This window comes from Podarcis bocagei (assembly GCF_964188305.1).
Source record: "Podarcis bocagei genome assembly, chromosome: 9".
NCBI classification, from domain to species: domain Eukaryota; kingdom Metazoa; phylum Chordata; class Lepidosauria; order Squamata; family Lacertidae; genus Podarcis; species Podarcis bocagei.
In genome coordinates this window covers 69,136,894-69,158,769 of record NC_138134.1, presented here as the reverse complement: position 1 = coordinate 69,158,769, position 21,876 = coordinate 69,136,894, and the positions used below count along the sequence as shown (strand labels likewise).

At 44.3% G+C, this 21,876-nt stretch overlaps 2 protein-coding genes across 2 annotated transcripts in view; one reads left to right on the top strand and one right to left on the bottom strand.

The window, feature by feature from the left end:
* PAQR3 (progestin and adipoQ receptor family member 3) overlaps nucleotides 1-21,876 on the bottom strand; it is a 138,219-nt gene that overhangs the window by 65,894 nt on the left and 50,449 nt on the right. The gene's annotated exons all lie outside the window — the stretch shown is intronic.
* BMP2K (BMP2 inducible kinase) overlaps nucleotides 15,385-21,876 on the top strand; it is a 44,115-nt gene continuing 37,623 nt past the window's right edge. Inside the window, exon 1 of the mRNA XM_081207500.1 lies at nucleotides 15,385-16,458. Coding sequence (XP_081063626.1) covers nucleotides 16,269-16,458 — 190 coding nt within the window. The 5' untranslated portion in view covers nucleotides 15,385-16,268. The remainder of the gene's footprint in view (nucleotides 16,459-21,876) is intronic.

Sequence of the window (21,876 nt, the reverse complement as noted above, 5' to 3'; positions counted from 1 at the left end):
TGCAATGCAGGAACCTTTTGCCCAATATGGGGCTGGACCCCATAACCCTGAACTACAACTCCTGCCATAACTAACCATGCAGCCTGGGGCTAATGGAAGTTATGGATGAGGTTCAAAACATCTGGAGAACATATTAAGAGCCCTGCTGGGTCAGGCCAGTGGCCCATTGAGTCCAGAATCCTGTTCTCGCAGTGGCCAACTAGATACTGATACGGAAGAGGGGGGGATGTCTTCTTCACCTTGTTCTTCGCTACAATATATCCATTTATTTCCATCTGCCAAGCCCTTCCTCCAGGCGATGCCAGGTGACAGACTATGCAAACATGGACCATTGTCTTCTCAGGATGTGCTTATCTGCGCATATCTCCAGCTCTCTGCATATTCCCCCTCCCTCCTCCATCCAGCTCTCTGCATATTCACCCCTCCCTCCTCCATATGTTAATCTGTGTAACCCAACCTCTTAATGTATTCATGATGTAACTGGGATGTATTTTGCACTGTATTCTGGGATATGGAGGGAAATTTCAAAAGTTCATGTCACCCCTTTCTCTCTGTTCAATCTCACCTTGAACCTGTTGCACAATAAACTTGGATCTTCTGCAGTTTGCTCCTGCGTCCGGCTGAGCTCATTTTTCTTCCGCAGGGACCCACGGACTTAGTCCGATGAGCTGGGTGGCAGAGTAACCCCGCACCCAGATTTTTCCGTAACAATACTTATGGGAAACCAGCAAGCAGGTCTTGAGCAGAAGAGCACTCTCCCCTCCTGTGGTTTCTGGCAACTTGCATTTCGAAGCCTTGTTGCCTCTGACCATGGAAGCTGAGCACAGCCATCACGTCTAGTAGCCATTGACAACGTTATCAATGGTACCTGGTTGGCAAATATTTCAGCAGGCACCGTCTTTTTTGCTCCATAAGACGCACCTGACCATAAGACAGACCTAGTTTTTAGAGGAGGAAAACAAGAAAAAAAATATTCTGAATGAAACAGTGGATGTATGATTTTTGTGGTTCATGCTCTGGCCACAGACATGATATGTGATTTGACGGTAAGTTTGGGGTAGCTCAATGCAAAAATCCTGAGGATCCATGTGGATCCGTGCTTTGAAATCCTGGAGAGCCTCTGCCAGCCAGTGTAGGCAACAGTGAGCCAGAGGGAACAATGGTCTGATTCAGCTTAAGGCTGTTGTTTCCTGTATTCTTCCTATGCTTGACAAAGTCCTGGTTGCTATCACTCTAGCAGGACTACAAGCATCAAAATGTGCAAGGCAAGCAGGAAGGGAAGAAGTCCCAGAGAACGGTTTGGCCACAAATTCGGGAGACAGAAGAAAACAGCTGCAAGTAATTCAGGAAGAGAAAGAGAGAGAGAGAGGGCGGCCCGTGCCAACCAAATTGCAAGCGCAGCTGATGATGAGAAGCCTGTGTCCCAGGAGACTTCCTTATGACTCACAACAACCAACCAGGAACGGAGACGTGTAACTACACCAGCTTTGTGATTCCCAGCAGTACCCCATTTCCAAGCAAAACAAAACCTTGGCTTATTATAAACTAGTGAGGCACCTGTCCAGAAGAACACTGAGAATCTGAGGCTGGGGTGTGCACCCTGATAGTGTGAGAAAGCGGAGCTTTGGGGATCCTTCTCAATGGATGTCACCAAAACTCACCCAAAAAGCCCTGCAGGATTTTGGTTGAACAATGTTGTTTGGCAATCCTGCTCTGAAGATTCTGCAAGGCATGTTCTTTTCTTTGGAAGAACTGATTTTGCTTTAAAGCTGAGCACTGTCTGTCCACCCCGCTCCTCCACCCCTTGCCTAGGAATGACACTACATCAGAGTCTTTCCCTGGGGCATTTTATTCCAGGAACATGGTGGAACAGCGAAGCTGCCACTTCAACTAGCAGTAAGACTTAAAAAACCCTAAAAATAAAAGGACCAGGCAGAGAAACCCAGGCACTGGAACAATTCTCCGGCCCTCAGAAAAGCTTCTGAACATATTTTCCACTTGCTTTGTGGGGGCTAAATGGTCCCGAGAAAGTCGTGTGTGGTATTCAGCCCAGTTTTAATACAAATACATTGAGAAATAAATGTATTTCGTGCTATGAAGCTTAACGTCTCTTGGCAGGGGAGGACCATTTGCATAACAAAATACACTTCTGGCTCCACAGTACAGCTTGGAGCAGCCTTCAGGGCCCCCATCACCCCTGACTATTGGCCATGCCGTCTGGGGCTGAGGGAAATGGAGTGAGAAACATCTAGAAGTCACCTCCAGTTTGTCTGAAAGGGTAACTTCCTGTCAGGACTGTATCTGCATTTTAACAAGGACTTAAGTACCTGGCTGTACAATAAGTATACCTTATTTACATAACAGTCAAGATTATATCGTTAGAAACCTCATTAGTGACTTGTTATGCAACACATTCCAATGCTGACGGTTAATTGTGGGTATTTGCCAGTAATGATGTGTTCTCTTGTTTCCTTCCTTTCTCCTTTAACAGAAGCAGCAAGGTTTGTTTTCTAGACTCCCTCTTTCCCTTGCCATGAATGTCTTGTTTTTAATCAATGAAAACCTGATCACTAACCAGTTTAGTGGGAAAGTAGCACATCATTCAGCTCTCTGTAGCTACTCATTAGCTCAGAAATGGTTTGGGAAACAGAATTTCCTATGCGGATGTGTGGGAATTTATCATTCACTTGTTTATTTAAAGTATTGATCCATCTCTTTTCAGGCAAATCTTACATAAAAAAGGAAGAATTAAAATCTAATACAGGGGGTGCTAACCTTTTCCAGTGGGAATGGAAGGCCACTGAGTGGGAAATGGTGGCTTTAAACAGCAGCAGAAGGTTGAATAAAGCATGGAGGTAGAAACACTGAAGTGAAAAAGTGGCAGTTTAAAAAATGTCAGAGGTCTGAGTAGAGTGAGCAGGTGGTGATGTTGTGTGAGGGAAGTGGAAGTTTAAAACAAGGTTTGAGTACAGTGAGAAGCTGGTTTGCAATGGCTCTGTTGTGTTAACTTTTTGGTGTTTGTTGGCTTCTGTGCTGTCCCTATCTGTGCTGTTTCTCCTTGTTAAACCTGGTTTGTCTCCTTAAAAAAAACAAAAACCCCTCGGTGCCTCTACACCTCTGCTTTACTCCAATTTTGTGGTTTTATCAGCCACTATTTTCCTTTCAGTATCTATTCCTTCCTGCTGTACTCAGACCTCTCCCTCTTTCTGGGCTGCATCAATAGGAGTATAGCATCTAGATCAAGGGAAGTAATAGTGCCACTGTATTCTGCTCTGGTCGGACCTCACCTGGAGTACTGTGTCCAGTTCTGAGCACCACAGTTCAAGAAGGACACTGACAAACTGGAACGTGTCCAGAGGAGGGCAACCCAAATGGTCAAAGGCCTGGAAACGATGCCTTATGAGGAACGGCTAAGGGAGCTGGGCATGTTTAGCCTGGAGAAGAGGAGGTTAAGGGGTGATATGATAGCCATGTTCAAATATATAAAAGGATGTCATATAGAGGAGGGAGAAAGGTTGTTTTCTGCTGCTCCAGAGAAGCGGACACGGAGCAATGGATCCAGACTAGAAAGAAGATTCCACCTAAACATTAGGAAGAACTTCCTGACAGTAAGAGCTGTTTGACAGTGGAATTTGCTGCCAAGGAGTGTGGTGGAGTCTCCTACTTTGGAGGTCTTTAAGCAGAGGCTTGACAACCATATGTCAGGAGTGCTCTGATGGTGTTTCCTGCTTGGCAGGGGGTTGGACTCGATGGCCCTTGTGGTCTCTTCCAACTCTATGATTCTATGATTCTTCCATTACTCACCTTCCCAATGTGAGAAAGATAACAGACGTGAAATCCTCAAATATTCCATAGTACATACACACAATGTATTTCACTTCTGGTACCATGTGTTGTCTTCAGCATAAAGTTTCGGATTCAATTTAGTGGTTTAGAAGCGATAATTTATTAACAAGCAAACACCCAGGTATGTCCCCTAGCCAGCATCTGCAGTGAACATTCTCCAAATTAATAGGCTAGCTCTTAATATTCTATTCATCTTAAATATACTGTAACATGTATCTTCATTGGTGGGGGGGGAGTTGTGTAAAGGGGGGTGCAGAATGGGAGGGCAAGGCATGGAAATGGGGGTGGTCTGTGTACAAGGAGAGCAGAAAAAAGGAGGAGGAAGGAGGTAGGAAAAGGGAGGTGAAGGTGATAACTCCAAATCATGGACTGAGTACCTGCCAGGAAGCATTTAATATTCTAAAGATGGGAGATTAATATACATGTGTTTGTGGACCAGCTCCAGTGGTTATTTCACAAATGATTGGGACTGATTGGTGCTGTGATTTATTGAAAAATGCATGCCAGTCCTCAAAAATCCCTTGGCTTACATTTTCTGCCTTATATCAAGTCAGCAGGACTTGTTTCAGCAGGATGTACTGGGGATTGGAATGCCCAGGTGTTTACATAATCACCTGCTGCCTTTGCTGTTCCTAAGGAGACAATCAGGAAGTTAATGGGCTAGGTAAGAAGAGACTTTCATGTGGCCTTTGGCCAAGGTTGAAAGATAAAGGTGGGAATTGTGTTGGAACTGCACAGTTACATAAAAGAAAACAAGTTTATGAGTGCAGTTCTGCCGTAATCTGTCTAAGGCTACTGTTGGGGATGAAGTGCTTTGGGTTCCTGAAAGCATGCATATTCTGAGCCAGAATTCTGCAAAACTTGTGACCTTAATACTTAGGGCTGCCAAGTAAGTAGAAATAAACCAGTCTACCCTGCTCCTGTGAGTGAAATATAGTGAAATATAGAGATCAGCGCAACACAGGGATAAGCATTCAGGGATTCAGATAACCTCCCCCACTCCAATAGAAGGGAGAAGGTTTGAGCAGGATTGTAAGACCACTGTGGGCACAGCAGGCCTCTGAGAGGGAACTGTATTTGGGGCTGTATAATTTGGTGCCAAAGGCAAGTTCTGCTGGGTTTGATTCAACTGGGGAGTTCCCAATTGGCATTCCCAAGTGGAGCTGATTCCAGACCCTCCAAATGTCCCTAATTTCCAGAGACAGTCCAGGATTTACAGAAACCGTTCCAATTTCTGATTTGATCCCAGAAAGTCCTGCTTTTCCTTAGGACGTCCCTATTTCCATCAAAGAAATGTTGGAGGGTGTAGAATAGGACATCACTACTTTCATTGGGGGACACGGGTGGCGCTGTGGGTTAAACCACAGAGCCTAGGACTTGCCGATCAGAAGGTTGGTGGTTCGAATCCCCGCGACGGGGTGAGCTCCCGTTGCTCAGTTCCTGCTCCTGCCAACCTAGCAGTTCGAAAGCACGTCAAAGTGCAAGTAGATAAATAGGTACCACTCTGGCAGGAAGGTAAACGGTGTTTCCGTGCGCTGCTCTGGTTCGCCAGAAGCGGCTTAGTCATGCTGGCCACATGACCCGGAAGCTGTACGTTGGCTTCCTTGGCCAATAAAGCAAGATGAGTGCCACAACCCCAGAGTCGGCCACGACTGGACCTAATGGTCAGGGGTCCCTTTACCTTTACCTTACTTTCATTGGATAAATGTTGGAGGTTATGCGATTCCTGCCCAAAAGCCAGTATTCAAGACAGTGCTTATCAGCTGAGTAATGATGGCTTCAGGCACTGCTGGGATCAACTAAACTCAGAGTTTCTGATCAGCTGATTGGCAGTAAATTCAAGATTGCTCAGACTGGTGGCACTTCAGAGTCCTGGTGGGAGAGAGATCCTGGGGAGACCCTGCCTGTCAGTGTAGACAATATTCAGCTAGATGGACTAATGGACGGACTTTATACGTATCAGGCACCTTGCTATTTAGCTATCCCTTTTTAAAAAAATCACATCTCAGTTTTGAAAAACACAGCACAGCTAGCGAAACAAGATTAAGGCTAGGAGTAAAACCTTTTAGATTCAATTAGCCTCCCTTCTGAGCAGACACACGTAGAACTGCACTTTGAGAGAATAACCAATTTCTACGAATGACAAACAAACTAACACAACAGCAGAACGAAGATAATAGCACACTTAAAACAGCCCATGCACATCACCATGCAGTAATAAATGAAAAGGGAATGGCCATTAGAGCTGGAAAGCAATGAATATAGAGGTCAGAAGATCCCCAAAGCTTTCTTGAAAGATCCCAGATTTGATCTGGCTGTTGAGGGCTCTCCGAGTTGGGAGCAGGCAGGCCTGCCTGGGGCACACTTTCCAAAGAGATGGTGCCACTAGTAAATAGGCCCTGCTTCTAATGGAAACCCAATTAATTTAAGTTGCCTAAGGCACCTGCCGCATAAGCTCAGGTGTTTAACAGAATGCACAGGGCCCGGAGCACCCCTGCACTATATTGCTTCGTGTTTTGTGGCAACATTTCACAGCCTCTGCTTTTACAGCTTAGAAGGGAAAGAATTGCCAGCAAATGCACTTTGCTTTGCAGCCTGCACACTCTCCCACTCCAGTTCTTGGTATCTTCTGATTTTTGCCTGTAAGTTGCTGTGAGTAGAGTATTTATACTTTTTGTGAATTGCTCAGGTGTTGCATAAATCAATAATATATTTAAAGGTGTCAGTATGACAACATCCAAGTGACAATTTTCCTGAACTATGGGTTGAAGACAGTTCTGGTGCCAGGTTTTGTGGGGCCCATAGAAAGGGATATTTGGCCCACACTCTTTAACCTAGAAAAAGTGGTGCCTGCAAGCTTGGGAATCCCTTCTGATTTTCTTGGGATGCTGTGCTGTTGCTGTTGGGACAGTGGGTTCCTCATTCTTCTTGAGTTCCCAATAAATTCATGATCTCACTCATCTCTGGAACAGGCCTTGACAGGAGGATCTGTAACTAGGAAAAGAAACAGGTAGTTCTGCATGCAGAAGGCACCAGATTTGACTCAATATTTCTACTCAAAATGGACCATGGGAAATGGATAGGAAAGACCTCTGCTAGTCAAAATTGCATTAGTGCATTAGTGACATGAGCCAGTAGTCTGAAGTGGAAGATTAATATTTTCCACTATGCGAAGGAGATAATGGACCTATAAGTTGTTGTTGTTTTCAAAATGCTTCATTTCTCCACAGCACAAAAAATGATTTGTTGTTATTTTTTTACTAGCCAGGAAGCATTATTATTATAGTGTCTTTTGGTAAATTTAGGTCATTTGGATAACGAAGATTTCCATGGACATTTTAAGTTTAACTGTATCAGAATAGTGTTTCATGTTGAAGTTTTTGTATTTGACAGTCAAAACACAGAGCTCTGTCCATTCCTTGCCACCTTGTTACTCACTCACTTCCCAAGGAAATGAGTTAAGTTAATATGCTTGATGGCTTTGAAGATGAAAGGGGCTATAGAAGTGTTTGGTGTCATTATGTAGCTGACACCCTGTTCTAAACAGTGATGGGTTGAACCACAGCTCCTTGGGGACTGATGAAGGATAAAAAATTGCTGATGGCACAGCAGGTTGGAGTGAAGCCATGACCATTATAAAGTGAAACAAGAATAAATAGTAGGCATGGTTTTAAAATTGAATGGTGTGTGTGTGATTTTACTGGCTGGTCCTAGCTTTTCTAGGTATCTTTTAAACATGCACCCACTCCAGAATCAAACTTTTAAAAGCTTGCTTTAACCAATAGTTAAGGCTGACTAGATTATATGTGCATCCTTTGATACTTGGCCCAGAATGCAGCAGCCTGCCTGTCGATGGGAGTAGGGCACTAGAGGCGCATTAACACTGGTTCTCAATTCCACTGGCTTTTTCAAGTCTCTCAGGGACAATTCAGTGCTCTGGTTTGAACATATAGCACTTTAAATGGGCTAGGTTTCACATTTTGCAGAATTTACCTGTTTCCCAGCTGTAGCATAGTTTACAGATCAGCAAGCTTTAATGTCTCTGGCTTTGATCTCACCTTAGCTAGGAAATCATTTGATGTTAGTATTAGGGCTGGGTGAGAAATTCGACTGATTTTGAAGATGAACCTGCCAAACCCACACTTTCTCACACAAGATGTGAGCTGAAACATAGCTTTGAAATTTGCCTGCCTCTGAATTTTGCAATGCAGTTCTGCTGCCAGGGAATGTGTACACAGAAGCGATGCGATATTTTCTGACCTGGCCAAATTCTGACCTTGATATTATAGGAGTGCATGGCTCATAACTTTCTCCTTGTCGGTTTCCTTTCCATGGAGAAGGTCCCAGTTTCAACCTCTGACGCTTCCAGGATCAAGTAGTCAGTGATGTGGAAGACCTTCGTAGGGAGACTTTGGAGGACAGCTGCAAGCCAGAATATGCAATATTGGCATGGATGGACTTATAGTCTGACCTGGTAAAGGCCAGTTTCCTATGCTTCAAGTTACCGTATTTTTCGCTCCATAAGACGCAGTTTTTCCCTCCTAAAAAGTAAGGGGAAATCTGTGTGCGCCTTATGGAGTAAATGCAGGGGGGAGGCAGGCAGGAAAAGCCCACAAGCTCTGCGCGGCTCTTGCTGGCTTTTCCCCAGGAGGGAGAAGGGACCGACTGGCCATGTCAGTCCCATCCCCCACCTTGTAGAAAAGCCCGCAGGAGCCGTGGACCCTTTAAAGAGCATGCTGCTCTTGGGGGCTTTTATGGGAGGTGGGGGAAGAGACAGAGGGCAGCCCCTCAGTCCCTTCCCCCACCTCCCGCAAGAGCCGCACTCCGTTTCACAAGCCGCGTGGAGCATGTATGCTCTTGGGGACTTCTCCCTCCTGGGGAAAAGCCTGCAAGCGCCGCACACACGCTCCACGCAGCTCGTGAAAGGGAGCGCTGAGCAGAGCCTGGGATGCAGACAGGCTCTGCTCAGCGCTCCCTTTAAAAATATTTTTTTTGCTTGCATTCGCCTTCTAAAAACTAGGTGCGTCTAATGGTCAGGTGCATCTTATGGAGTGAAAAATACGGTAAATAGTACAGAAACATGGAAAATAACACCAAAGACAGACACCAGAGATCTCTCTTTTACATGGCTTTATAAACTTCAATATATCATCATTTAGAAATTAGGCAATAATAGATGGGGAGCAGCTGTCAGCACAGCAATGCTAACCCCTTAGCTAAATCACCATGGAACCTCTAGAGGCCATGACTAAAAACTAACTCCATAGAATTGCTGTTGACAAGTACTTGCATCCCACAGGAACCAGCATCAATGTGTTCCCCAGGTTCCAGTCCACATCTGTCCTCCTTGTGATTAAGAACTATAAAAAGTATTTCCTAAGTGGCTAGACAGCCAAGCGAGTACAGAGGGTCCTTTCCCTTACTAAAACGATCACAAGTAACTTGCAGTAATTCAGTACACCATGCCGAAGACGGTCAAAAGGTAGCAGAGCTAGTAGCAATCAGAGCGTCATTGCCTTCCTGTGGACATCCTATAAATACCTAAGTTAAAAAGCACTTGGGGTTGCAAAAATCCAGCTAGCTTGCCACAGGACTAAAGCCTTTGCCTTAGAGTCCCAGCTACACTCCTGGTTTGAGGCCTCCCTTACATCATGCTTGCTTTGTGCAATGTGGGCTGGATGCTTATTTCATTTACAGATGGGAAACTGAAATTGACAGATAATTTGTCAGCAAAGCCCATTGAGTATGCCTGCTTGCTATGATGTGATTTGAAGTAAGCCTGGACCCTTATCTCTTGGACCACACTGGATCTTTAACATTATGCTCCCGACATGAGCAAAAGCCGTAGGACTCCTGTGTGTTTTGTTAGTTGCCGCAGTAAAAGTAAACATTTGATGTGGAGGCTGGTAACTGTAACTGATACTGTACATAAGCCAGGGAACATCAGCAAAAGAGCTAAAGAAGGAACATTTGATAAGCTAAGGGAGAGTGGATTGCACCATTTTTGTTCTTTGTGATTGTATAAAATTATTTCTCAGAACACAAAGAGAAAATGCAGAAGAATGTACATCGGTATATGCTAATTTGCAGAAAAAGTAGCTTTGCAGAACTGAGGTACTGTATATGAAGCAAACTATTCTTCCTTACACTGTATGGGACTCTAGAATAAAAGAGAATAGTTTAAATTAAGGAACACGTGTCATTAATTCATAATGCTCATTTTTTCCTATGGCAGTAACTCAAGTTGTGCACCATCCAGTTCCCCTCTTGTGGCAAGGAAGCAGGTGGATCACACCCCATCTCTGGAGATCCTTTCAGCAGCTGCAGCATTTCAACCAACCAACCTGGAAGTCTCCTTGTAAGACCTTGTGAAATTTTCATTTTATCAAAAAACAAAAGTGTGATGTAACACATGTTTCTTTCCAGCAATCTTGGGTCACTGAGCCTGACACTGATGAAATTTTGTTTCCTGGGAATAAGTTCTAGTTGCAGAAGGGGGAAAAAAGGATAAGTTATTTTAAACAACTCAAGACTACACATTAAATATAAACATCACAGATAAGATCCAGAATGAAGACAGATGGTCTTAGTTTTTAATCAATGTTTATATTCCCCTTAGAAATTCCAAATACTTTATTGATGCTGTTTAGAAAAATGTTGCTTTTTTATGATTGAAACTCACAAGGATAGTTATCCAAACTGTTACAACGTTGGCTGGTATATTTATTGGCAGGAATACCAAGACTATTACAGCAAAACTGGGACTTGAGGGAAATGGACATTTTCTCCCTTCCTCTAATGAAATCTTAGGATTCTTGTATTTTGTTGGCACTAGAACTGGTGCTTTTCCCGTCACTAACTGCAGCATGGGGTAGGTAATGTTCATTGGGATCACAGGTGGGCTGGGAAGGGTTAAATCCTAACTAGGATTGCCATATGTCCTCTTTTTCCAGGACACACCCTCTTTTTCCTGATGAGAGTCATCAGAGATCCATAGTCAAAAGTAGAAGTCGCCAAATGTGTCCTCTTTTTTGCTCATCAAAATATGGCAACCCTAATTGAGAACTGCACATATATTTAGTTTTTTTAATCTCCTGACATGACTGCAAGTTACACACTTAATATAATGTGGGAATGGGCCCTATGTTACATTAAAAAAAATTAAGTGGAAGAAGTCCCATTGACTGTTATGGAAAATATTCACATATTTCTGCCACCAGTGCTTGTGCTATGCATATGTTATTGACAGTTTTGGGGATCTGATATACCACCAAAATGGAAGCAGCATTCAATAGGCAATCAAAGCCAATTTAAAAAATATTCTGATATGGGAATTTTGGAATTCCAAATATGATAGCAGTAGAAGTTTCATAGTCTAAATATCTTCACTGAGATGGGCCTGTGGTGGATATTAGTAACCTATTAACATCTGATCCTATAACCCTTGTGTATCAGATTTTAAACTGAAGATTTGGCTTCTTCCAGTCTTATGGTACTTTTCAACAAATGCTGGAAAATATTAAGCCGGCTCCTGTGGTCCCAGCTTCAATAAACCATTTTTCAAACCTTTATGATTTGATAATGTACAAATCAGCTAAGAGAGAATAGTCCACCAGGGTCTTAGAAAGCAAAAAAGGAATAAAAATTTCTATTGAAAAGGAAGGTTGATTACCAAAGGCAACTTTGGGCTTCTCTCAGTGCTAAAATTCAAACAGTGCCAACATCTGAGAAATTGTTAATTATGTTTTTTATTATTATAACAATATTTTAACAACCGGGGTTTCACAACCTGCCTGGAGATCGCACTTCCTGTCTGTATTTGGTAAGACTTTCCTGATCTAGCTTTGCAAGATTTTAATGTTAATTTCCGTGATACTGATCTATGGACCCATCTACCGGTAGATAAATCCTGACACAGAGAAACTAATTACAAGCTGCTATGTGATAAGGCCCCAGGGGAAGATGCGATTCCTGGAAAGGTACCCTATAGCCTCCATTCTGATTATTCAATTCTCAGAAGACCATTACTTATGTAGCCAAAATGGCAACAGTCACAGTAGGGAAGTCTCTGGAAATCTCTCTCCCCCTGCACCAGTAACAGTCCAAAGAGTAGCTATGCAACACTGTTTACAACAGGGGTTGGGGAACTTTGGGTCCAGTGGCCTAACACAGGGGTCAGCAAACTTTTTCAGCAGGGGGCCGGTCCACTGTTCCTCAGACCTTGTGGGGGGCCAGGCTATATTTAAAATTAAAATATGAATGAATTCTACTCTTGTAAAAAATACCAGGCAGGCCCCACAAATAACCCAGAGATGCATTTTAAATAAAAGGACACATTCTACTCATGTAAAAATGCGCTGACTCCCGGACCGTCCGCGGGCCAGATTTAGGAGATTGGGCCGGATCCGGCCCCCGGGCCTTAGTTTGCCTACCCATGGCCTAACACGATGCTCCAGGCTTCTCCATCTGACCTTGAAGACATGCCACCCTCCTTCACCTGCTCTTCTCCCCACTCACTCTTAACCCCCCAACAGCAAAACAGTGGCAGCGATCATCCTGATTCTCAGCCCAAAACGGCATCTGAGAAAGGACTTCAATGTAAAGTCCTTTCTCAAAAGTAGCATCCTGTCAGGTACACAGGGTCGGGGTGGGAAGAGACATGGCTGTTTCCACTGGTGCACTGCATGGCAGTGTGGTCAGTCATGCTTTCCTCTGTAATGCACCTGATAGGATGCTACACCATGCAGCTTTCCCCCCTTATTTTGCTCAAGGTCTTTTGGGTTGATGAGGGCTCTTCACTTTCAAAGCCTTTGGCGTGGCATCAAATCCATCTTGGTTCCTAGTGCCGGTGGACCTGCTGGAATGGCAGAGATCTTGGGCAAGAAAGCTGGAGCCATCTCTCTAAAGCAGGGGTGTCCAAACTTTTCAGAGGGCCAGATTTGATGAAGTGAACATGTGTGAAGGCCAACCAAAGTTGTTGAGCTTTTTTTAGGGCCAGAGTTTGGACATGCCTGCTCTAAAGTCAAAAGGATAACACGACAAGTTGTTGTTGTTTAGTCATTTAGTAGTGTCCAACTCTTCGTTACCCCATAGACCAGAGCACGCCAGCCACTCCTGCCTTCCACTGCCTCCCGCAGTTTGGTCAAACTCATGCTGGTAGCTTCAAAAACACTGTCCAACCATCTCGTCCTCTGTCACCCCCTTCTCCTTGTGCCCTCAATCTTTCCTAATATCAGGGTCTTTTCCAGCTGGTCTTCTCTTCTCATGAGGTGGCCAAAGTATAGGAGCCTCAGCTTCAGTATCTGTCCTTCCAGTGAGCACTTAGGGCTGATTTCCTTCAGAATGGAGAGGTTTGATCTTCTTGCAGTCCATGGGACTCTCAAGAGTCTCCTCCAACACCATAATTCAAAAGCATCAATTCTTCAGCAATCAGCCTTCTTTATGGTCCAGCTCTCATACACGACATACAGATTGTTTAAATGTAACCAGGTTTAAGATTATACTGATTTGGCAGCTATTTTTTTCCTCTTGGGTAGGATTTGAGTATTACGGTTCCTGTTTTTAAAGAGGGGTGGGCAATAGGAAGCTACCTACCAATTACAGATTGATAATTTTGATTAACACAGCTGTAAAACTGTATGCAAAGTAATTGAGAAAACTTGAGAACTGGGCAATAAGAAATTGTATTTTTAATGAGGCGGCTGGAGTTAGAAGAGGCTTCTCCCCAGTGGATTAATGTTCTGTGCTCAACCACAAGCTGCATAAATATTTTCATTAAGGAAGCCTTTGCCTTTGCTGCTTTAGTTGATGTATGGAGAAGATTTATTTTGTTTAGGCACAATATTTTGGTCAAATATAAGCTTTGCCATATTTATTACAACCTCCTTAATAGTGGTACTTTAAAAAAAACACTTTAAAAATCTTAGGCTTTCTTTTCAGGCTCTCTAAATCTACTTGTTACCTGGGGAATTGAAAGAGGGCTTGCTTCAACCACTCTTTAGCTTCTTTATTAATATTGTTCTGAAACCAGCAGTTAAACATTTTTCACTTTGTACCTGGGAATAGGAAATAGATTTTGGAACACTATAGACTTTTGCTTTTGTGTGTATGCATGTGTTTTGCACAGATCAGTCTTAGAGGATTATTACAAACTCTGGGAATACATTGCAAAAAGTACTTACAGATTTTTTTTTTGGGGGGGAGGTGTGATATTTAGATGTAAATCCAACCTGCATATGCTGCATCTTATTTCCAAGACAACTGAGTAGGTAAAGTGCCATTAGTTCCTTGAATTTCCAGAGCTGCCAAATGGAAAACTGAAGGCAGCTGCTAAAGCTCTGGCAAATAATTGAGGGTGTACAGTACATTCTTAGTTTATCAAAATCAAAGTTTCTTGGTTGTTGTTTTTTTAAAGTTTGAGGGACATATGGAACACCAGCTTTTAACTATTTTCAGAAAAAGTAAATGAGAACTATTAGGTATTCCTAAAGGCAAACCTGCAATTTTTTTAGGGGAAACTGACATTTTCCTGGATGGAACTAAGATCCAACTGTCAATTTTTAATTTCTGGCTTGATGCCAGAATTTGTTAATTTCTGGCTTGATGCTAGAGAGCAGACTGCTTTTTAGAGCAGGTGCACACTAAAGAGTAAAGTCCATACTCTCTGCATCAGTAAGTAGTACAAATCTATTAGTATGATTTTGAAGAAATGCAGGGAAATCTGCTGCCATGCAGTATTCAATACTAGATAAATGTTAAATATGTATTCCGTAGTTGACCTCCTTTGTAATGTTTTATTTTGAAATATTTTAAGATAATATTTCAGTTTTGTGTTATGTTGCTTTGACCATACAGTGGACCCTCCGGATATGAACTTAATTCGTTCCGGGGGTCCTTATGTACCACAAAAAGTCCGAAACATGAGGTGCCGCTTCTGCACACATGCGCAACGTGTTAAGAGTGCTTCTGCACATGTGTGCAGGGTGAAACCCAGAAGTATACACTTCTGGGTTTGCAGCTTTCTCAACCAGAAAGTTACGCCAAGGGCCCACTGTATACTCTATAGTGGATGCTTGGGTTGCGAATGTGATCCGGGCAGGATGCACGTTCAAAACCCGCAGTGTTTGCAACCCACAGCTGCGTGTCTGCGCATGCACGGGTTGCGATTGGGCTTATCTGCGCACGTGCGACCGCCGAAACCTAAAAAAACGCAACCTGGAGCACCTGTAACCCGAGGTATGACTGTATTTGCCTTTCTTTAGATTATTTTATGTTTTATTAATTTAATATGCTGTAAACCGCTTTGGGATTTTTCTTAAAAATATAAAGTGAACAGAAATAAATATAAATAAAATCAGCAACAGCAGCGGCGCAGAAACTCCATTATAACCCTTCCACCCCTACTCCCTCCCCCCACTTTAGCCTAACGGTCCTTTCCCAACGGCTCCATCCAACGATTTTGAACGTTCGCCCCGCAAGAGGAAAAAAACAAACCCCGCCGGCAGCAACAGCAGCACGTGAGCGCCAGCGCCCACCGAAGCAGAGATGGGCGGCGCCAGCCAAACCAAAGCGGTTTCCCCTCGAAGCTTCCCCCACCCCACCCCTCACAAGCACGTGCTACCCAGGCGTGGCAACCTCACTTCCGGCAGCACAGAGCGGCGTTGCGAGGAGGGCGGGGACTTGTTAAGAAGAGGAAGGAAAAAAAAAAGTAACGAGCCAGCCACGCGCGTGCGCAGACCTCCTTTTTTGGGAGGGGGGCGAGGCTCGCCTTTCCCTCCCTTCCCTCAGGGCAATGATTCTTTCCCCCGCCCCCCCCCCACAACAACAACAACTCTGGCTTCCGCGAAGGGGTTAAAAAAAAAGCAAGCAGGGAGACGTTGGAAGTATTTGACAGCGGCGCGAGAGGGCGAAGGGGGCGGGGGCATGATATCCAGTTCGGGTTTTCCCTCTCGTCCTTCCCCTCAGCCGTGCGCGAAACGTTAAAGGGCGGCGTGTGCGCGCGCGCGCCTGCAGCCTCGTTCTGGAGGGGGAGGGGTCTCTCCGTCCCTCACAGCGTCTCTTTTTTTTTCTGTGAGGGAAGAAGCGCGAGAGCGCGCGCGCGTGTGAGAGAGAAGAGGAGAGATACGGCGCTGCAGGCGGGGGTGGCCGAGACTCGGCTCGCCTCACACACATAACACGCCGCTTTCCTTCCCGGAATGTGAGGCGCGGCGGAGCCGGAGGTTGTCAAGCGCAGGTTCCCACAGTAGCGGCGGCGGCGGCCTGGGGCTCCCCAGTGCGGCGCCGGGCGCTGACTGACTGGCGCGAGCCTCCGCGGTCCCAGCCCCTGAGGGAAGAAGGGGCGGCTCCTTGGGCGGCGGCAGAGGCTTCTTCTCCCCCTCGCCCCGCTCCTCCTCGGGTCTACTTCCCCGAGCTTCTCGCCCGCCATGAAGAAGTTTTCTCGCATGCCCAAGTCTGACGGCACCGGAGGCAGCACGAGTAGCGGAGGTGGAGGCGGCGGAGGGACGTCGGCGGCCGTGTCGGGCTTTGTGGCCGGAGGCGGGCCGGCCGTGGGCAGCAGCAGGGTCTTCGCCGTGGGGCGCTTCCAGGTCACGGTGGAGGAGCTGCTGGCGGAAGGTGAGCTGGGGAAGTAGGCCGGGCAAGGACCTCCAGGCGGGGTGGGCTCTCAGAGAGGCCTCGGAGGGCGCCCGGGGCTCCGCTGCGACCCCCCCCCTCGGTATCGGGTGCAAGGACTCCTTGGGGTGGGGTCTCGGCTGTTGCCATGACTTGCAAGACCAGCTGCGTTCAACGCCAGCTGTTGGTAAACCGATGGTGGGTGTGGGTGGGAATCTCCACGGAGTTGCTGAACCCGTAAGTTGCGATAAGTGCTGCAGACGTGTTCTCCCCCCCCCCGTCTCTTTCTCTTTCCCTCTTCCCCTCCCTTGTGTTTTTCTGATGTAAGAACCCCGCATGCTACTCTGGGGGAAGAAGTGCTACTACTGCCAGATGCGGATGCCAGCAGCGCTTGGCCACACCTGCACACCTGGTAGCGTTGGCCGTAGCTGCCCCCTTGAGCAGGATCGGCTGCAAAGCCAGGAGGGCGCATGCACTGCTCTCAAAAGCGCACCTTTTGACACGCCCAAGACCGGTGCCCTCATCCCGGAGGTGTCGTGTGAAGTAGGGCGCAAGTGTGACAACACTGTATATGATAAGGCTCTGTGCCGAAGCAGCTGTCTGTGGTGTAGTTTCCTCCAGCTGCGGGCCTCAGAGAGGCACTCTTCTTATCTTTGGGGAATAGGGAGGGGATCTGAGGCCCCCAAACTGAGTTAGACCCCACCCACCTTTTTGCTTGGGTCTGTGAAAGCCACCACAACGTCCATTCTAATTGTCCCCCCCCCATTGGGTCATTATTGCCTGCGCTGATGTCCTTTAACAGTGGAGTTGTGTGTTCTTGATCGTCAGGGTCAGACTCCAGCTGCATGCACATACATAAGAAAGTACTGTAAATCCCATGGAACAGTTTTGGTAAACATCATTTAGATAAGGATGTGTTTTTTTCAGGGAGGGTGGAATCCTGTGGCAGGTGAAAAGCACTGTGTGGAATACACAGGAGTGAGTTGCCTTGGAGGACCCAGCCACACTAGGTTTTATAGAGGGAGAGGGGCTGTGTGTGTGTGTGCACTTTTGCCCTAGAATGTGAGGCAGAATTTCTTGCCATATTGTGGTGTTTACTCGTAAGAATTCACAGTTTAGTTACAGCTGTAAATAAAATAATGAAACAAAGGATTATCCTGAAAAACTGCTTACAGGAGTATCCCTTTAATAAAAATCAGGGAAGTAGCCCTGAATTTGTGTGTCCCTGTAATACACACAAAACACAACACTTGTGTTGTTTATGGTACATGTAGTAGTTTTAAAATGTCCATATCTTTTGACAAAAAAAGTTGCTGCTACTGCATTTGAGACATAATGTTAATCAAGTAATGAATGTACAGTATTGTGTGTCTTCTTTCTTGAGGGAAAAATTAAAAAAAATTAGGTTTGCAGGCAGTGCCATTCATCTTGGGGCATGGCTAACCCAAACAAAAACATGTGTCTTTTGGGGGGTTATTGTAGATACATCTGTCATTTGTGGGGATGATAGGATGCAGTAAAGTCCTATATTGTGCTATATTTCTGCTCTTTACCCCTAGAAAATGGACTATTTTATTGATGTTGAAAAAGAACTTTAGGATTGTGCTATTAGCACTCACTTGCCAGTCTATGCAAGCTTTAAAGCTTATGAGTTTCTTTTTCTAGAGATTTAGGAAATGCTGTTTATAAGCAATGATTGTAATAGAACTTGTAGTCCTCTTTTCCCATGGCTGGGGTATAGGTAAATTACAAGTGGCGTGTCTTATGTGTAAACCTATCTGTAAAATTAACTGCATTATAAAGTATCTTCCTGAAAAACAGATTATTTGGAGTTACTTCCCTTAGATGGTAAAGATCCTGTTAAATACTCCTATCATTTTAGGTGCCTAAATGGTGCATTAAATAATATTTAATATTTGTTAGTCTTATAGTCCATACTGTGGGACAAAGGTACCATAATCCATGCCCATTTAAGAGCAGCTAGATGGCAGCTTCATTGGCACAGGTGAAACCTTGTCTCAAGTCTAACTTTTATCCTGAAATCTTAATTATCTTAATTGGTACCCACTTAATTGGGGAAGGTGCCTTTCTTCCAATATATTTTCTGTGGTCATTTAAATGCTTTCCTGTGTGAGGTATAAATGCCATTCACCAGGAGTTAGTATAGATGTCTTGTGGTTTTATTTAAGATATGCTGGGGGAAGTGTTCAAAGTAACAAACAAACAAACAAACAAACAAACAAACACCTGAGCATTCTTCAGTTCAAAAACATTTTGCAAATGATCCATTTGCACCATGGATAGCACCCATGCATGTTAGAACCTGATAGATTTAATAGAACTCTGTTTCTCCCCATACCTATGTGCATACTGGCAGTGCATGGGATGTTAGGAATGGGAAGCCTGTTCATGGTTCCTTTACATCTATCCAGCTCTTCCTTTTTGCCTGTGGATTGAAGTCTGAGGTGCTCTTTACTTATCTGCTAGTATTCAGTTAAGTAGCTGGTTTATAATGAAGTTTGCCATTAGGTCTCCCCCATTCTCCAGTTTTTATTAATAATCTGTAGTATCCAGAATCTCTGAAGTAGCCAAATAGCTCGTGTTGATTTTTTTGTTTACATATTTTAAATGAAATAGAATTGAGAAGTCTTCAAGTGAATAACCTGTTACCTGCAAATACTTGTGTGTTAGCCCTATTCTGTGGTTGTGTTTGAAAGTAAGTCTCAAATTGCATAATCTAAGAGTGTAATTTATTTAGTTGATTTAGAAAATAAATATTAGCAAAGCTGATAGTAGCAATTCGTTTTTTTGATATGCTGCAGATAGTTACATTTGATAAAGTTACCACAGGCACGAACTAGCTAGAGTTAGGCATATGTCTCATTGACTTCAGTGAGCTAGAGTTAAACTTCTTGTCTTTAAATAAATTGAACTTGAAGGTGCTTAACTTTATTGGATAGATGCCCTATTCTTATTACAGATTATCTTCAGCTTATTTTTTCCAAAATTGTGTTGGAAAAAAGTTTGCCAGAGTTGTGAATAATGGGTATTTCCCAACAGGCATGAATTTGATGCACAGTATTTCTGAGTAGTTTTCTGTCTTGCATGGTTGACAGTATTTGAATAATCATTGCAAAACAAACTGCATATGGTCAAATAAAAAATACTGGTTTGTTGTGTATTGCTGGGGTGCAAAATCTCTAACCTAAGGGCTAAATTTGGCCCACAAGGCCTCCCCATTTGGCCTGCAAGGCTGTTCAGGCAACCCGTACCCATCTGTCCTATACCTGATGCCAAAATGACATGAGGCTGGGCTGAAAGGGCTTTATAGGCACTGCTTGTTGGTTGTGTATGTAAAGCCCCTTGTGCAGCACTTCTGAAGTATCAGACAATCAGCTGATTGTCAGATACTGTGCAAATAACTTTGTAAGCCATGTGCTTGGAAACCACTTAGCACAGATCTTGCAAAGCCCTTCGTGCAACACTTTCCAAATGCCCGACAACCAGCCGATTGGGGAAACGCTGCACAAGTCACTTTGCAAGCCTGTGTTCAACACTTCCCAAAAACCTAGTGCAGGGCTTGCAAAGCTTATTCATCCTTGTGCGCAGCACTTCTCAAAAGTCTGACAATCATCTGATAGTCAGGTGTTTGGGAAATGCTGTGCACAGGACTGAGCAAGCCTCATTGACCTATCTCTCCCATCCTCATGGGCCAACTTCGACAGGTGTCAATCACCTGACATAATTATGATGTCTAATGATTGTGCACAAGAAAGGAATTTAAGCTGTAAACAGTTAAAGGTACAGAATAAATAGAAAAATAGTAAATAATGTTGTGCAAGGACTTGAACAAAAGAGGGCCGCTTCTGGATTTCAGTTCCTTTTTCTTAGGCAGTGTTCTTGTACTCAGGAAAACACCTTTGGATTCAGTTGTGGGTGAAGATTTGAGTGGCTGAATTAAGTGGTGTAGTCTCTTTTGTGAGAGGAGGGAAAGTAGTGAGTTTTGATGGAATTCAAATTCTCCCACAGGTCCCAGGATAGGAATACTTTGGTTGGGAAGCTCAGAAACTTGAAAGAGCTCCCAGGAGGAAGGGAAGCCATGAGGCCCAATATACATGGATTTTTTAGTTGTGGCTTCGACATTCATGGCAGCCATTGTGACCTAGCCAAACCAAAGGCAGTAATGATGGCCAAGAAGTAAGGGTGGTCAAAATGGTCTCAGCAGTGGGGCAGGGAGAGAATCAAGTACTGTACAGGGCCAAGCATAGAAATTATTGACTGTTACGCAGCCTTATTGTGGTTCCACCTGAATGCAGCTAGTCATCAGACAATCTGAAAACCTCTGCTCTAGTATCTTTTAATGCTTAAATATTCAGCTCTCTGAAGTTCAGATATGTTTGATGCCCTCAGCACTAGTATAGGGTACTAAAACCTTGAAATGTGGAAGATGCATTCTATTGGGGGGGCAGAGGAATGGACTTTTAAACTTTTCCTCTCCAGTTTCCTCCTGCCCACCTCTAGATGCCAGATAGGTGTTTATGGGTGGGGAGGGTTTCTTAAAGTGGGAAAACACTGGATTGGAGGAAGCAAGGAGAGGAGTAGAAAAACTGGGTGAAGTGGTTTTGTGTGTGAGAGAGGGAGAGAAAGAGAGAAAGGAAAAAAAATGCTTGGATGGGAGAGGAGAGGGATTGTATCTTGAGGAGAAATGTGTGTACAGAGAAAGAGCTAACACCTCAATCCATATTATCCCTCTCACAATTGTTTTGATTTAAAGAAATATTACAGGAGAAAGTATGACAGAATTAGCAAACAAAGTTTATTAAGGGAAATAGAAAACAGAATGAGTGCATAACTGACATTGTATTTATGATTCCGAAATAGTTTCTGTGTTCGTGTCATAATAAACATTGGTTTATTGAGATAGTAACAAGCTTAGGCAAGCCTTGAAAGATTGGAAAAGGGGGGTGGGGGTGGGTGCTTGCCACGGGGAAACTTCTGCGGGTGGGTAGACAAAATAGGTGCCTTTGACTTTTTCCATTTTCAAGAAACCTTGTGCTCATCAGCAGCAGAGGACTTGGGATCAGATCAGGAAGTTAGCCCTGCGTCTTATGTATATAGTGCAGTAAGGGGAAGTTTTCAGGAGTTCTTACTGTCTCTCCTAAAGGCCTCCCCTCAAGTTCTGAACACTGCTACCTGACTCTTGTTCCAGATTGACTGGAGCCCAAAACAGGAACAGTTATGTTTAAGAGCTGGAGCTGTATTGCAGCATTTTGTTTGATGTTCTTTATGTGTGACAGGGGTAGGTAGATTTTGTTTGGCCTCCCCCCCCCCCCATTTCCCCATGGTTAGATGGAACACAGGCTATGATCAACAACATTAATCTAAGTAAGATCAACTTGAATCTAAATATGGAGCTACATG